The 16,666-nt window shown below is 40.1% G+C and overlaps 2 protein-coding genes across 2 annotated transcripts in view; both read left to right on the top strand.

The window, feature by feature from the left end:
* The first annotated feature begins 111 nt into the window (after window positions 1-111).
* Window positions 112-2,231, top strand: LOC105221251 (DNA methyltransferase 1-associated protein 1). Its single transcript, XM_011198065.3, has 7 exons — window positions 112-366; window positions 436-539; window positions 596-881; window positions 941-1,271; window positions 1,342-1,600; window positions 1,665-1,819; window positions 1,883-2,231. Exons 1-7 carry the CDS (start codon window positions 269-271, stop codon window positions 1,973-1,975), a joined length of 1,326 nt encoding a protein of 441 aa, XP_011196367.1. The 5' UTR covers window positions 112-268; the 3' UTR covers window positions 1,976-2,231.
* Window positions 2,232-5,001: 2,770 nt separating this feature from the next.
* Lrig3_1 (toll-like receptor 9) overlaps window positions 5,002-16,666 on the top strand; it is a 30,168-nt gene continuing 18,503 nt past the window's right edge. The window contains exon 1 of the mRNA XM_011198064.3: window positions 5,002-6,402. Within this exon, the coding sequence (XP_011196366.2) occupies window positions 6,368-6,402 (35 nt within the window). The 5' untranslated portion in view covers window positions 5,002-6,367. The remainder of the gene's footprint in view (window positions 6,403-16,666) is intronic.

Genomic DNA, 16,666 nt, shown 5'->3' with positions numbered 1-16,666 from the left:
GCGGCTGCTCAAACACGTGTAGTGCCAGTGTCGCTTCTTCATAATCAAAATTCCAATTCAGCCTTTTTACAAGTTCATACAGTCTGGCATCACCTTAATTTGACACTAAATGCATCTGGTCAACTGTCATTCTACCAAATAAACAATTTTCTTCACTGTGCATTTTATTCCACAATATTTTGTGTACATTTATTTAATTGTGCGAATTTATTCCTTATTTGTGGAATATCAATTTCCTATTAGCTGCAGTAATAAAAAGAAGTCAGGAATGGCTGATGTACGCGATATTTTAGACATTGAGCGGGCCAATACGCCTGAGGTGACCCGTGAATCATTTTTGGTGCAGAAGCGGCGCAACTTCGAAAAGTGAGTATATTATCATTGTAAACAATGCAATAAGTTTTAATACTTGATTTTCAACACAAATGACTGAAGGGCTAAAGGAGTTTCCAAGCGCCCTGAGGGTATGCACCGCGAGGTATTCGCTTTGCTGTATAATGACAACAAAGATGCTCCACCGCTGTTACCGACAGACACAGGTACACTTTTTATTGATTTACTTTCAAAACAAATTTAGCAACAAATGTTTTTGTAGCACTTGGCATTGGGGCCGGTTATAAGCAAGCGAAAGCTCGTTTGGGAATGAAAAAAGTGCGTAAGTGGGAATGGGCCCCATTCAATAATCCAGCACGCACAGACGACGCTGTTTTCCATCATTGGCGTCGTACCACTGACGATCAAAAAGATTACCCTTTCGCCAAGTTCAATAAGCAGCTCCAAATACCCACCTACACCATGACAGAGTATAACACACACTTGCGCACGAACGTACAAAAGTGGAACAAAGCACAAACAGATCATTTGTTCGATTTGGCCAAACGGTGAGTATTAAACTTTACTTTTATTTTGCTATACATATTTATATTAAATATAAATTTAGTTTCGATCTGCGATTTATCGTGATGGCGGATCGTTGGGATCGTGCACAGCATGGAGTTAAATCGGTGGAAGATCTAAAAGAGCGCTATTATGAAGTAGTAGCTCTGCTAGCCAAAGCCAAGGGGCAGAGTGGTGACAAAAAAGCTTATGCTTTCGATGCAGAACATGAAAGGAAACGCAAGGACCAACTGAAAAAGCTATTTGAGCGCACAACCCAACAAGTTGAAGAGGAGCAAATGCTTTTGAATGAACTGAAGAAGATCGAAGCACGTAAGAAGGAGCGCGAACGCAAAACACAAGATCTACAAAAGCTCATCTCACAAGCGGATCAGGTACGAATATTGTAATATATACAATTTCAGCGCAATACATTCTAAATCTATTTATCTGTCTCCACTGCAGCAAAGTGATGCCGCCACCAATGTGCAGAGTGCACGCAAATATGAAAAGAAACTTGTCAAGAAGAAACTGCACCATCAGCCGCGTCCGTCAAAGGTCGATTCGGTGGTGAATGCTATAGAAATTGGTGGTAGTGGCATAAAGTTCTCAGATCTGCGGGGATCCGGTGTTTCTTTGCGTTCGCAAAAAATGAAGCTCCCCGCAAATATCGGTCAGCGTAAAGTAAAGGCATTGGAACAAGCCATACAAGAATTCAAAGTTGGTGAGTGATTTGTTTGCTAGATTTATTTAATTTGTTGTAATTATAAAATATTTTTTATTTATAGATCCCTCACCGCCGCCAACTGAAGAAATATGTAATGCATTCAATGAACTGCGTTCCGACATGGTACTGTTGTGTGAATTGAGGACTGCTTTGTCCACTTGTGTTTACGAAATGGAAAGTTTAAAGCATCAGTATGAAGCAGCATGCCCGGGAAAGGTTAGCTATCTGGCTACTTTTATCCAATCGAAAATATTTTAATAAAATTTCTTCCACTTGCAGACTCTAAACATACCGCCGTCTTTGATACCGGCCGAACCCATTAAGGAGGAAGTAATTGAGCCTGGTTCTTCGGGCGCCAATACTAATGCATAGTATGCTGAAGAATCTTAAGAAAATGCGAAATAAAAATAATGGCTAGTTGGAATTAAACCGAAAACTTTGTTTCTTCAATGAAAAATTATTTGCAGCGTCTACTGTGAACGCTCTATCGCCAATATTTGTCAACTCGTTAACGTTCACAAGCGCTGGCAAATTGTATTTATTGCACGCCTACAAAGGAAGGTGAGAAGCGGCAAAGATGAGTATTGCGTTAAGAATGGGAAAGTCAAATAAACAAGCTTGAAACATCTGCCCATTTGTGTCTGCTGCACACATACACTGCCTCGAAGCGTGTGTGAAGCCCACTTTTTATTTGTTCTATTAGATAGCGCTAACGATGTATGTAGGCAGTCGAGCTGCTTTATTGTTGTTGTTGCATAGCGACGGGAGAAATGGGTTTTGCGGACTACATACTACCGTTCGCCGATCCGTTCGTCGTGCGTACATATAAGGCCATATACGCTTTGTCGGTCAAAGGCGTCATATATGGAGTGATTGTAGCACATGACGGGTTGAGTGCGAAAATTATTTGCAAAATTAAGAAGAATCAAGATGCCACTTCAAGGCTTCAATTGAGTGTGTCTTCAAATTTCTTTTGTTGTTGTTGTTGTTCAAATACAGTAGGAGTTTGCCAAATGTGCTACTTGTTCATCCTACATTTTTCGCTATTTAACCAACTGATTACTGCAGTGGCTTGTCTTTCAATCCTCGTTCTTGTCACCTTGACTGTTCGCCACTTAACACAATATGCTGCTCTCTATGCCACTTTGCCGACATATGTACATACATGCGAACACTTACAACAGTAGTTGTGCCGATGCTTGGTTTAGAATTTGTGGTTACCATATATATTGTTTTGTTGTTGTTGTTGTTGTCTATTACGAAAGTTTACGTTTGCGTTTGTTTCGTTCGTCATAAGTTTGTATTGTCCACAAGGCGATAACGCACAAAGTCGGGCATGCTACAGTGATGCGATGGCGAGACAGCTTCTACATACGACTATGTAGCTTTGACGCGCATGCACTTGTTTAAACACGGTACATTTGCGCATGTGGAGGCACACATAACACAACTTCATTGAGACGAGCCACTGAGTCGGCTTCTTTCAACTATATATAGCTTTTCACAGCAAGCAATAAAAGTTTAAAGCCGTGAAAAGTAGAAACCTACTTAGATAAGTTGCATATTAAAGGCTCGAAATGTCTTTCTTTTCTTTTGCAACGATACAGCTTAATAGCTGAACTTCAACCAATTTCTGTCACAAGTGCATAAGCCACTCTTCATACATATCTAGCTCTTAGCACTCGAATTCCAAAAAAAATCGATGGTTTGAGTTGAGAAACTTCATCATATCACGACACATAACTTATATTATCTAAAAACTCTACTAATTTTTGAACATCTTTTCCATGTTCCGAACTCTTCAGTTTTTGAAATGTTAGATCACCAACTATAGTTTCATATATGTTTATCTTCGCTTCAAAATTTTTCGAAAGTTTAAAAAAAATCGACTCCCAAACTTAGAAATCTATTACACTGATTAAGCTTCGTTGGACCCGATGAAGTGGGCTGACTTTAACCAAGAATTCTCACTACCCATTTCGTTGGATGAAACCACAGAACGACGCATTCCATGATCGGATTTTTCGAACAGATGGGATCAACATCACTAGCGAGAAGGCTTAGCATGCCATTTGAAAACTGAAATCTATGTGTCTTATATGACAAGCGATCATCTCAGTTAGCATTGGATATGGCTAATAGGTTTGAACTAAATGTCGATAACATTGGAATGTTACAAAACTCCTCGTGAATTACTAATAGGACTAACTTTATGCCGTTGTTAGTTATAAGAACATAACCTACTTCTAACCTCCTCAAGAGGTTTCTCTAAATCCCTTAATTGTGGAAAACTGCAAAATTTTTGCCTGCCACTGTACCGTAGCTCAGCTGAAATTTAAGATGCATTTTAAACGGCCACACCGCCTTAGCATGGTTGGGGGCTCAAGGAAACCGCAGCAACCGCAAAAATTTGCGAACAAAGGGTGGCGCATGCGCACACACACCTCAAGTAGCACGTAGAAGTTCTTGCGTCGATGTGCGACATTCACAAATTCACAGTCGCTCAATTAACTCAATACAGAGTCCAGCACGGGATTAAAGCCCTAGGTGTATCCAAAGAAGCAAATCTACATTTATTTGAATAAGAATGAGAATCTTCGCCCGTCGTCAAACATTCAGCGATAAATTAGCACATTTAGTCAATGAATAATCTGTGAACTGCCAATAATTGCAAATGAATGCAAATAAAGGCGCGATCTCACCTCACCCACTTGAATGGGCAACACATTAGCGCCTCTATTAAGAATGGATGAACGAAGACTACTTTGTAACACAATACGCCGCCGAAGCTTAATACGCCAATAATCGCCAAGATTACTACAAATTTAGTTATAAACACAAACACAAACACTCACACGCACACACATGCATGCATACATATGTATATACAAATGACAGACAATGGTGGCATTAGCTCATTACTACCAGCTTGTTCGCTCATAAATTTGTGCATTAACCCGATGCTTTCAGCCAACAACTGCCTACACATGCGACGACTTCAACCACCGACCAGGTGAGAGCCAGCCAGCGAGCGAACGAGCGCTCGAACATGTTGTGAGTCAATTTGTACGCCGCCGTGTGCACGCCTGGGCTTACCGGTTGAGTGCGTCGGTTTTTGTGAATGAATTCATTGAGGCGCGCGTAGGTTTACGTTTGCCAACAAAAGCAACAACAATGGCTTAACATGTAGACTGATCGTGCAGTCAACCAACCGCGCAGTGGTTGTTGTAATCTACAACAGCTGTCGACAGTCGGTCAGCCGCCGCTGCCAACAAGCAAGCAACCAACTACCAACCACCAGGCAAGGCGAGCAGCCAGTCGCTGACGATGTGCATGTAGGCGAACCGACGCAACCGACGACGTCGCCGCGCAGTTCAAGCCCACATGTTGGCTGTCGGTGTGCTCAGTTGAGTTTTGGTTTCCGCGCTGTCGAGTCAATGAAAACGGAAAGCCGCAAGTTGTTGTTGGCCGTGTTCGAAAAAATAAAATTGTGAGCATTTGTGAGCTTGTTGGCTGAATCACTGGTGTGACAAATGCATTTTGTGTTGCAAGATTGAGGAAAAATCTTAAATTAACGGTGTTTCTTTATTGCAAAAGTCGTCGAGTTCGTGGCTTAAGTCTTTTGTGGGCTGCAAAGCAAAGTTTTGAGTTAATTTTTACGAAAAGTAAATGCTTCGAGTATTGGAAGTGTCACTAGTTAATTGTTAAACTCAAAGTGCAATTTCAAATAAAAAATCAACTTTAAAATAATTAAAAAGCCTACCTTAGATATTAATTGTGTTTACGTGCGTGTTGAAACAAAACGCCTGAGTCTTTTTAAACGCCTTAAAAGCAAGAATAAAGAAAGTTGTAAGAAAACAGGCAAAAGACGCGACAGGATACACGGCAGAGGAAAAATAAGGCAAAAATCAATTATTTATTCAGTTGCATTGTAGACGGGCATCCGTTTCCGGCCCATTGTTCCAATAACACACACACACTCACACACAGCTGAATGTGCCGCCGCATTTGATGAATGAATCAGCAGCACTGCCTTCTGCCTGAACGATCAAACAAACCGAGAGACGCAGCGCATAAGGAGCACACACACAATAACAACAAAAGCAGTAAAAGCATTTTCGGTAAACAGCGTGACATAATCGTGCATTCATTCACCGACTCAGCATTCAGCCAAAACGCATTTACCTGAGCTCGCTGAAAAGCGAGAGCAATTGGAAACCCTCCAAGCCGCTTCCGCACCGCACCGCAACGCCGTGTGAAAGGACAAATCGACAAACGCAAGTGCATTCACACACACACGCACGCACACTACGCAAGCGCTGTGCAAATAGGGAAGTGTTCGTTGTTACAGCGTTGAACGTGCGCATTTGAGCCGTATAGATAAGATGCTTATCACGCGTTCGGCAAATCGCTTCAAGTGAATAAACAACACGTCCATAAATACAAACAAACACACACGCACACACACACCTTTTGAACCTGTGTCCATTTGATAGTTCATAGTTCTGTGACTAACATTTGCTTTGCGGTCTTCCGAGTTTTACGTTGTTGCTGTTGTTGTTTGCGCTGTGTCACCCAAGCAGTGCATAGAGTTTTCCGAATTCACTCTTGTTTGTCTTTCACACACAAAAAAGTGTTTGCAGTGCGTTTAGATAAGCCGAGCCATAAACAAGTAAAAACGCGTCGCTCGGCTGAGAAAGTGAAGTGCCAAGTCAAGTTATCGAGCTCCCAGCAAACCCCCGACGGCCTAAGGTAGCTGCAAGCATGGCGGCTGATATCCGAGCAACGGCTCCTTTGAGGTAAGTGCTGGCAGCGTTTTTATTAATTTCTAGAGCTAGTTGTATGTATATATGTGGTATGTGTGCTTGCAATTCGGGTATGAAATGTTGTCGTGATTTATGGATTTGTTGGCAATCGCTTAAAGCGATGATGAGTAAAGAATGCAATCACATCTCTATTTATAACAGATTCTCTTCTTTAAGCTGAGATCTTTCTTATTTATTTGACCAAAAATATATTCGTTGGTTGAAAGTAGTAGTTGGGTACTCAAGAAGTTGTCTTACCGCAAGTGCTGGCTCATTGGACGCCTTGGAGATTCAAGAGAGTCTCAATCAGTATTTTGGTGCGCTAAAACAGATATATGTATTTTAAGTTCGAACATTCCGAGAGGCAAGGTTAGAGGTATTGATATCCAATCGGCCCATTGCTTGGTTCAGCTCGAGGAAGCAAAGATCCACATTGATGTTACTGATTGACTCGTCTGCCTTTTTATGGTTTCATTCTATACTTGAATGAAATTACGTTTAATAATTGTAATTTGAAGAGGTAAAGCATTGCTTAGCTAGATTATTTAAGTCTTACAGCTATATTTAGTTTGAAGAAGAGGACTTAACCATTAAGACGAGCTCTCAGTTTAATTTCATTTCATTATTGGGGAGAATTTGTATAGCTTGAAACTAAAGAGGGATCATGTAGCAATATGTTTCACAAAAAAGTGGTAGAATAAATTAGGTTAGGTCAAAGGATGGATCTGAACGACTACAACGAAGAATCTCACTTAGATAGTTTCAACTTTCTTTTGCGTCATCCAAATACTTCAACGGATGAAAACACTCTCACGAGTCGACAAAGCGCTTGGACTCTATTACATATTGTAGTTCTTATGCCGGCTAGTGTCAATTCCAGTCAATTCGCTAGGTCCGCTGACTTTACCTTAGTCTGGCGAATGTTAGACATTGAATGAGGAAATGCTTGGATTATTCCTTTACGCCTTCCTGACATTTTCCCTAATCTAATCTGACCGCTTGTGTAATTTCATCGCTAGATGAACCAGTCGGTCCACCGCAGGCCAGAAAGACTTCGCAACTGCACAGTTGCTGGTTTCAATAACTAGTGGTAATTGATAGAGAATAGAAAAGTATATTCTCACAATTCTAGTATTTAAAGAATATAAAAACTCTCACAATTGGCAAATTCTTGTTATTATTATGATCGAACAATGATTATGAACAATGTTTTGACTTAATTACCACTGAGGAGTCAATTAATTAACTGGCTCCCCAGAAGATTTCCGAGACAAGCACAAAGCAGGAAAGTGATTTTTCAATATTTTCTAATTATTATTTGGCAGCTTTAATGCTGTATAGGGTTGGGGAATACATACATTGAGAGTAATAACAGATGCCATCTAATTGTTGGTTCAAACAATATTCACATATATCGTACATACATACATTTACACACACACACACGCGCGGTGCGCAACAATATTATCACATTATGCTTTGGCCTTCGTATTCGCTTGTTTTTCGGATTCTCAAGTTTTTATGGGCTACTGAAAGCCATTATTTTCGTATTTTTTATTTGTTGTTTTTTGTTGCTGTCAAATGACAACACGCCGCGGACTTATCCCTCAATTCCACTTCAGCCGCGCACTCGCGGCCAGTAGCCAGCAGCTAGCGCGATTGCGTTTGTGTCTTAAGTCTTTTGTGCGCGACGAGCGCTTTGTATTTGCGCAAGAAAAAATGAAGAAAAAAGAAAACAAGCCAAACGTAGTGGAGGCAGCAGCGAGCGCTTTACGAGCTCACCATCTACCCACCTGAACGCCCACATGCGGCAAACACTAATTTTTTCGAATTATTTCTCAAATTCGGTTTATTGCTGTGTCGCGCTGACGACGATGGCGGCGGTTGTGTTGGCGCGACGGCCGGTGGCTGTGCAGCAGGTTTGCCTCCGCTCGTTCAGCACATAACCGCCACTTGGAGCTTGACAAGCGAAGCGCTGTTTTTTTCGGCTGAATTAAGCTAAATATTTGTCATTTGCTGCGCCGGTGGCTTTGGCTCTGGCTCTGGCTGTGAGGCCGTGCAGTTGTGTGGTCCATAATGCGCTTCATTTGCTGGTGTTTGGTGTAATTCATGGCGTTCGAGTGAAAACAAACATCGTAAAATAGAATGAAGAACGTGAAGAAAGTAACCGTAGCGGTGGAAGAGAGTTTACAAGCTACAACATCACACCTCATAATGACCTTTCACATTTTTCCATTACACGCCGTCAGCAGCAATTCGTATGAACATGCGAGTGTGTGTGTGTGTGGCGCTCTAATTCTACACTTCGATGGTAGTGCGCCATAAAAATCTGCGTAAGACATCGCTTGTTGTTGTTGTTGCTGTTGTTCTTTTGCCCGATCGAATGCTAAGCTAATTGCAGCAACTCAGCAAATGCTACAACAGCGAACTTGAGCGTCATTCCTCAATATAAATATGGACAGACACACACATACAGAAGTACATACTATCTTTATTTATTGTTGTTCTTATATTTATGTATAGCCACTGACTAAGTCTTTTGTGTTGCAATGAATTTACATTTTGAACTAAATGTTCAAACTGCGGCGAAATGGTCCAAGCTTCGCAGTTAGCCGATTCAATAGCGACGGACGGACAAACACACACACTGATACACATATGTAGACATTCGCTTGGCGCAAAAATAGCAATCTGAGTCAGAGTTCCGAGTTTATTCAACCTACGCCTGGGAGCTAACAACAAACACCAAGTTCAGACAGTTTTTACTCACAATTGACGCGTTCTTAGCCACTTTCGCAATGGCGAAAATGAAGGTGGCAAAGTGGAAAACACAAAAACAAAAACAAAAATTGCATGTACTATCTACCATTTTAATGGGGAGCAACTATCTAGACAAATGTGCAAATTAGTAAAAGGCAAAGCTACATTTAAGTCAAGCGAAATCAAATCTCAATAGAGGAAATGAGTAATAAGTGTGGAAGTCAAGCTTGTGAATATAAATATTTGTATTTTATTTATATTTTGAACTTAGTCAGAGGTTTTAGTTATTTGACTGCCAGACGCAGAACTTAAATTTGTAGAACATCTTGCAATATATTTTGAAGCTTCTTTTCCTCGAATTAGTATACAGAAAAGCTTCACCAAACATATCACATTGTTCCAAAAACTCCACGCTGATTATAAGAAAGTAGAGACTTTTAATGCGGGCTCCCCACCGCTTTTCCCTTTTGGACTGTCTTGATAAATCGGCTCATTTGCATTTGCGCGCCATGAGGTGACTGTAGACCACTCACTTACGCCTGCTGCTACTCATAGCGCTTGGCACGTGTGTGGCAAGTGTGCGCATGCGCTGTCACCACAGTGTGGTCATTGTGTGCGCTTGCGGTTTCCTCAAATGCGGGAATTGCCAGTCACACAGCGCCGCCGTGGGTGACACTTAATAGCTGGCACTCAAAACTTTGTGTGCGACTAATTTAATGAAATGACTTTTGAATTGTGGCACGCGCGGAAAAGTGTGTAAGTGTATAAAAAAATAATAAAAATTTAAATTTCCATCGATTGCTAAACACCCTGTATGCGCGTATGTGGCAACGGCAACAACATGTCATATCCAAACTGGCGGCTGACGAACGCCTACAACGAGCCAGCCATCAACAAGCGCACAACAAAAGCGCGAACAGCAACAGTCGATGCTAAAATAAAAATACAAACATACATATATACATATATATATATATATATATTTATACAAATGGCAACGGCGTCAACATCATCAACTTGGCCAACAATGGTGGAGTACATCAGTAACGCTTTCGAAATCCTCCAATTAACAACGCCATCACACCAACGCACTGCGCCAACCGAACGCCAACTCTAATAGACACCGTCACCGTCACCGCACCCGCTGCCGCGCCTCGCTTGCACAAGCGCTGTGTGGGTTTTGAACTTGAGTCTTAAATTACGAAAACCAAAAAATCATTTGATGACTCCGAGAGTAGAGCAGAGAGAGACGCGTATGCAAATCACACTTAATGCTTGCACTTTTAATGAGGATGTGGCGTACGGAACCGTTGGCTCACCAATCATTTCAATTGCTGTTAAATGGCCGACGTTGCTTGCCACGAGACAGCATTGCATCAAAATGTTACTGGAGTTTACATCATTTTCATTCGAAATAAAATCAGCTATAGCGATTGTCAGGCTCTTTATATTGTAATTTTAAAGAAAATCGAATTAAATGCTCTAAAACTGGTTAACCAGCTGAAGGCGCACGCCTCCACCAAAATATATTTTACAACTGTCAAGAGACACTCACACACACGCGCGATTGAATGTATTAAGATTGCGGCAATAGCTTTAAGGTGTTTGCCTTTAACAGCCCGTAGCGGCTGGTATGCGTATCGGAAATGTGTGGGCGAGGGCAAATTGTGTATTTATTTTATTTTGTCGTTAATCTGCATTCTTAATTGTGTTATTGCTTTGCATTAACTACGAAATTCGTTGCTTTAACTTCATTAGAAGATGAAAATTTATTTTAAAGTCGTAAATACTAAAGATTTTACAATTTTTATCGCATGATATATAATATTACTCAAACAACTTGTTTTCACTTCCCCGACTTTCCTTTTACGACTAACCATTGTTCATTTATATAGTGCGATCATTTCTTTTGAGGCTATGGCGTTTAACATAGACTAAAAGAGTTAATGGTATTATTCCATTTCAAGAGGAGATCCTTTAACAAATCTGATATTTCACCGAACTTCTTCTTCTTCCACAAAAAATTTTCGAATTCGAAATCTCAACTCTGAATCTAGAATCTGATTTCATTAAATACGAAAACTGTTTTAAATACCCAATGGAATGGAATCCATAGACCAACCACTAATGGAAATTTGTTGTTGTTGTCCCTTATTTATTTAATATTTCTTTCTGTCCACCGTTCTCAAACCTTCCTTTTCAAAATAATATGCCAAAAACATATGTATGTATGTATTCACTTCCGTCTTAACGAAACAAAGGCTTACAATAAATACAATGCTTGCATTTCATTTAAATATTCCGATCCTCGAGTCTTCTGCAACAACGCTCTCAGCAGTTTGCATACGATTCAATGCATACATATATACATGTAGGTACATATATCTGCCTCCTTCACAACACAACAAAAAAAATCCCTTTCACCTCACTCAAATGACAAAACACTTAAAATTCAATTATTACTTCACGAGTTGCCTTTGGTAAGGGCATGGAGGACCAAAGGTAGACCGACCGACTGGAGAGCCGCAAATTAAATTCTAAAGCAACTGCGAAAACAAAAGCAAAGTATGAATGAAAATGTTAAAGAGTGTATTAATGATCGTACGCCATGGTCGTTGCAAACTCTGCAGAATGGTTCGACTATACGTTCCATTTGTACCATAATGGAGTACTCCATAAAACGCTCTTCCGTAGTGGAATAGTGGACCAAATCATGTCTCTGAACTAGCTCACTGTCATACGACCATTGATCGTGTTTTGATGATCGTAATCACTACGCGATGTTTTACAGACTGACATGGTAGGACTTCCTAATAAATTAGGCAAACAAAATTTAACGAAAAATCAATCAATTATTTATTTGGAATAACAATGTTAATTAATTCGAGTGACATTTCCAATTAATTGTGGGACCATAGGTCGAAATATCTTTGACAAATACCTCAAGAAGTAATTAATAATCAAGAAAGTAATCGAGACTACCCTGATGTTATATAGAGTTGGACTTTATGGACTAATCAATTGTGTTCACTCTTGGACTACTGTCCGACCCATGTGGAGTACATTTAACTTTCGCAACGTGAGTACTCGCGTTTCTTGCAAGTTAGGCCATTGTTGTGCTCACACACAGACGCAGCAAGTCCTCACTTCTTCCGCCTTAAACGCTGCGTGCACTCGCATTGTAATCGGTGAATGAAAGCTGGCGAAGAAAAAAGACTTGGCTTGTTATTGTTTTGCTTCTTTATAGTAGTATGCTCACAATATTTGCGCTGATTTTATGTATTTATTCAAAAGAAAGATTTGACTTCTTCTGCCCCTTGCTGCTGTTGTTGCTTTTGTAGCGTAGACAGTGCAAATAATGTGCGGAGTGAAAATTAAGCGAGACCACAGCAATGACGCCAGCTGTCGTTCGCGAGTCACCCGATTGTTGTTGTTGCATGCTTTTGTTAGGTGTTGTTGTTTTTTTATATTTCCCTTTTTTTCTCTTACATGTGCCCAATTTTCCACTACGTCAGTGAATGGCCATACTACCCATGGTTTGTTGGTAAATTTTCATTGAATTAGGAGCATAAAAGCAAAGTGAACTTTTACTATCCAGCCGATGTTATCGACATGTGCACAATTATGAGCGGCTTCATTAACGCGTGTAAAATGAAAATCTGCGCTTTCCTTTCGCCGCTGTGTAGATTTTTTTTTAAACATTTGTGGATTTTCCAATTCAGTGAGTTAGAAACGGTTGGTCGAGTTTCAGGTGATTTTACTTTTCTTTCAAACGCTTGCGGTGCTTTATTGGTATAGAAATTGAAGCAAGACATAATAATTTCTCTCCAGCCTTTTTGGCTCCTTTAATGTATATAAATGTCTAGCCGAACGGATAGATAGTCGTGGGAAAAGTTATATAAGTGTTTTTGTTGCTTTTTGGAATTTCTTGAAACATTTTGGTACATGACATTTTCCCCAGCTAATTTGTTAAGCTCAACGGACAAGCAACGCCATGTGCAATTGACGCGGATTGAAACGTTTCACACACAAGCGCAAGCGCTCAAGTGATTTTCACGACAACGCGTGAATTCGAAAAATGCGCATTGAGTTTTAGAGATTTTCACCATTTTTGGGAAAAACGACAATCGCAACAGTTGTTGTTGCTATCGGGTGATTTTTTTGAGGTTAGGATTTTCATGCATTAGTATTTGACAGATCACGTGGGATTTCAGACATGGTGTCAAAGAGAAAGATGCTCAGTATGCTTTGACATTTCATCATGAATAGACTTACTAACGAGCAACGCTTGCAAATCATTGAATTTTATTACCAAAATCAGTGTTCGGTTCGAAATGTGTTTCGCGCTTTACGTCCGATTTATGGTCTACATAATCGACCAAGTGAGCAAACAATTAATGCGATTGTGACCAAGTTTCGCACTCAGTTTACTTTATTGGACATTAAACCAACCACACGAATGCGTACAGTGCGTACAGAAGAGAATATTGCGTCTGTTTCTGAGAGTGTGGCTGAAGACCGTGAAATGTCGATTCGTCGCCGTTCGCAGCAATTGGGTTTGTGTTATTCGACCACATGGAAGATTTTACGCAAAGATCTTGGTGTAAAACCGTATAAAATACAGCTCGTGCAAGAACTGAAGCCGAACGATCTGCCACAACGTCGAATTTTCAGTGAATGGGCCCTAGAAAAGTTGGCAGAAAATCCGCTTTTTTATCGACAAATTTTGTTCAGCGATGAGGCTCATTTCTGGTTGAATGGCTACGTAAATAAGCAAAATTGCCGCATTTGGGGTGAAGAGCAACCAGAAGCCGTTCAAGAACTGCCCATGCATCCCGAAAAATGCACTGTTTGGTGTGGTTTGTACGCTGGTGGAATCATTGGACCGTATTTTTTCAAAGATGCTGTTGGACGCAACGTTACGGTGAATGGCGATCGCTATCGTTCGATGCTAACAAACTTTTTGTTGCCAAAAATGGAAGAACTGAACTTGGTTGACATGTGGTTTCAACAAGATGGCGCTACATGCCACACAGCTCGCGATTCTATGGCCATTTTGAGGGAAAACTTCGGAGAACAATTCATCTCAAGAAATGGACCCGTAAGTTGGCCACCAAGATCATGCGATTTAACGCCTTTAGACTATTTTTTGTGGGGCTACGTCAAGTCTAAAGTCTACAGAAATAAGCCAGCAACTATTCCAGCTTTGGAAGACAACATTTCCGAAGAAATTCGGGCTATTCCGGCCGAAATGCTCGAAAAAGTTGCCCAAAATTGGACTTTCCGAATGGACCACCTAAGACGCAGCCGCGGTCAACATTTAAATGAAATTATCTTCAAAAAGTAAATGTCATGAACCAATCTAACGTTTCAAATAAAGAACCGATGAGATTTTGCAAATTTTATGCGTTTTTTTTTTAAAAAAAGTTATCAAGCTCTTAAAAAATCACCCTTTATTATGGTTGTTGGCAAATAGTGGCGCTTGCGTGGCGACTTTTAATGTCGCGCGCATTCGTGGCGGTGTCACCGTTAGTTAAGTGCAACCGCAAATACTCGCACATAGCCGGCCCAAATATGGACTATTCGTCGGCTGATACTCACTCGTAAAATGCTTCTCGCGTTCAAATTTTAAGAAGCATTAAGTCGAAATATTTATTATGCGGAGGAAAAAAGTTGCTTTCAATTATGCGCGGCTGTTGATTTTTTGCAACTCGAAGGAATAATCAATTAATTGTGAGATCTGCGCTTTTTATGTCTTCTGTCTCTGAAATTGGTGATTAAGGTGAGGCAACTTTATGTCGCTCAGATGGTATGAATTGTGTGGAAACTGAGAAATGTCTGTTTATTCTTTATTGCTGAGCATTTGTTGCGACTACAGCTGTTACTAAACTGTTCTAACGGTATATTAGAGCTCTTAATAGTTTTGGTATTACGAAAAGCATTGGATTAGAAAATAAGAAACCAACTTTGTTAGAGATTAGATGTATGTAGATTCTGATCTTATTTGAGTACCAGAGATGAACACGCTAAAGGGATCTTTGTAGTCAAAATAATTTCCTAAATTTATTTTTTATTTGGGCACATTTTGTGTAATTTTGACCGCATAGCTCAACAGTGATAGCCATTCAAGTTATCCGTTGCACGGACGGACGGACAGACTCGTCACCCTGATCATTTTGATATATATAACCCTATATGTAACTCGTTTAGTTTTATCACTTACAAACAACCGTTATGTGAGCAAAACTATAATACTCTTTGAGCAACTTTTGTTGCGAGAGTATAAAAAAATATTGAGCACTAGGTAGCGCGATGATCGTTGTTTTGAAAAATTCACTTACAGCAATTTGGATCTCTACTAGCTTAAAAATAATCCTGACCGACTTGCTACAGATCTTTGAAAAAATATCGGTTTGAAAGGTATTGAATACATTAGAATTTAAGTCACATATATTCGACTTGAAAATATTCCTACAGGGACGTTTGTGGCATAGTGTGCTCTGGTGTCGATTATGCGGTTGAAACTTCTACCTATACATAATTCACTTGGCTATAACAATAAACCACAAACAGAACAGGCAAATGCAAATGAATAAACAATACTCGCTACTTTGAAAAAAAAAATAAAATACAACAGTTGTTAGTATTTACATTTGTATATATAGAATTATACAGACATTCATAGAGTCAAAACTACAGCAAATGACAAGAACATTGTTGGTACAAACAAAGCGTGGCGCTGCAACCGGAAATTAAACGCACTCAAACGTTTCAAAAACTCTTGTTGAAAACACACAAAAATAATAACAACAATAAAACCAAACCATCAAGCAAAACGAAACAGGTGGCAGAAGGGACTTGAGAGTTTGTGTGTGTGTGTGTATGCAAGCACCGTGACAATCATCGATAGTCGTCGTCAGTCAATGGGTCGATGCGCCGGATGGACGGTTGGGTGTTGGGTTGAGCTGATAGGAATTTCAATACGAATACGAAATATTTTATGCGCAATAAAACTAGAGATCCAAGGTGTTAATGCACGTTGCGCTAATGCAGTAGGCAGGAATCATCCATATATTTGTAAGTGTGTGTGTTTTGTTATTGTTGTGCGCATTAACTGCTTGAGGAAGTGTCAGACTATTACCGCAAACAAATTTTGGTAATTTTGAGTAAAATATTAAAATTGTTTTACACATCCGGCCGCTGCATACACACTTTAGTTGCTCTTGGAGGCTTCCTAACACAAGTACTTCGTAGACTTTTGTCACACTTACTCGCATATATGGGCAGATGTGATTATTTATGGTAAAATATACATTTGTATATTAACATGTGTGTTTATTGGTAGCTACATATGTACAGTTGTGTGTGCGCTATGTGGATGCACTGTGTCGGAACCGTCTACTCGCTACCATTTCGGCTGGTTACGCTCTAATTTATGGCGCTCTTTATTTGTACACAATACAAAATATTGCAGCAACAACAACAAACGCTAAACGGT

The sequence above is a fragment of the Zeugodacus cucurbitae genome, chromosome 6 (assembly GCF_028554725.1).
Source record: "Zeugodacus cucurbitae isolate PBARC_wt_2022May chromosome 6, idZeuCucr1.2, whole genome shotgun sequence".
Taxonomy (NCBI): Eukaryota; Metazoa; Arthropoda; class Insecta; order Diptera; family Tephritidae; genus Zeugodacus; species Zeugodacus cucurbitae.
This window is presented reverse-complemented; position numbering and strand designations above follow the sequence as displayed.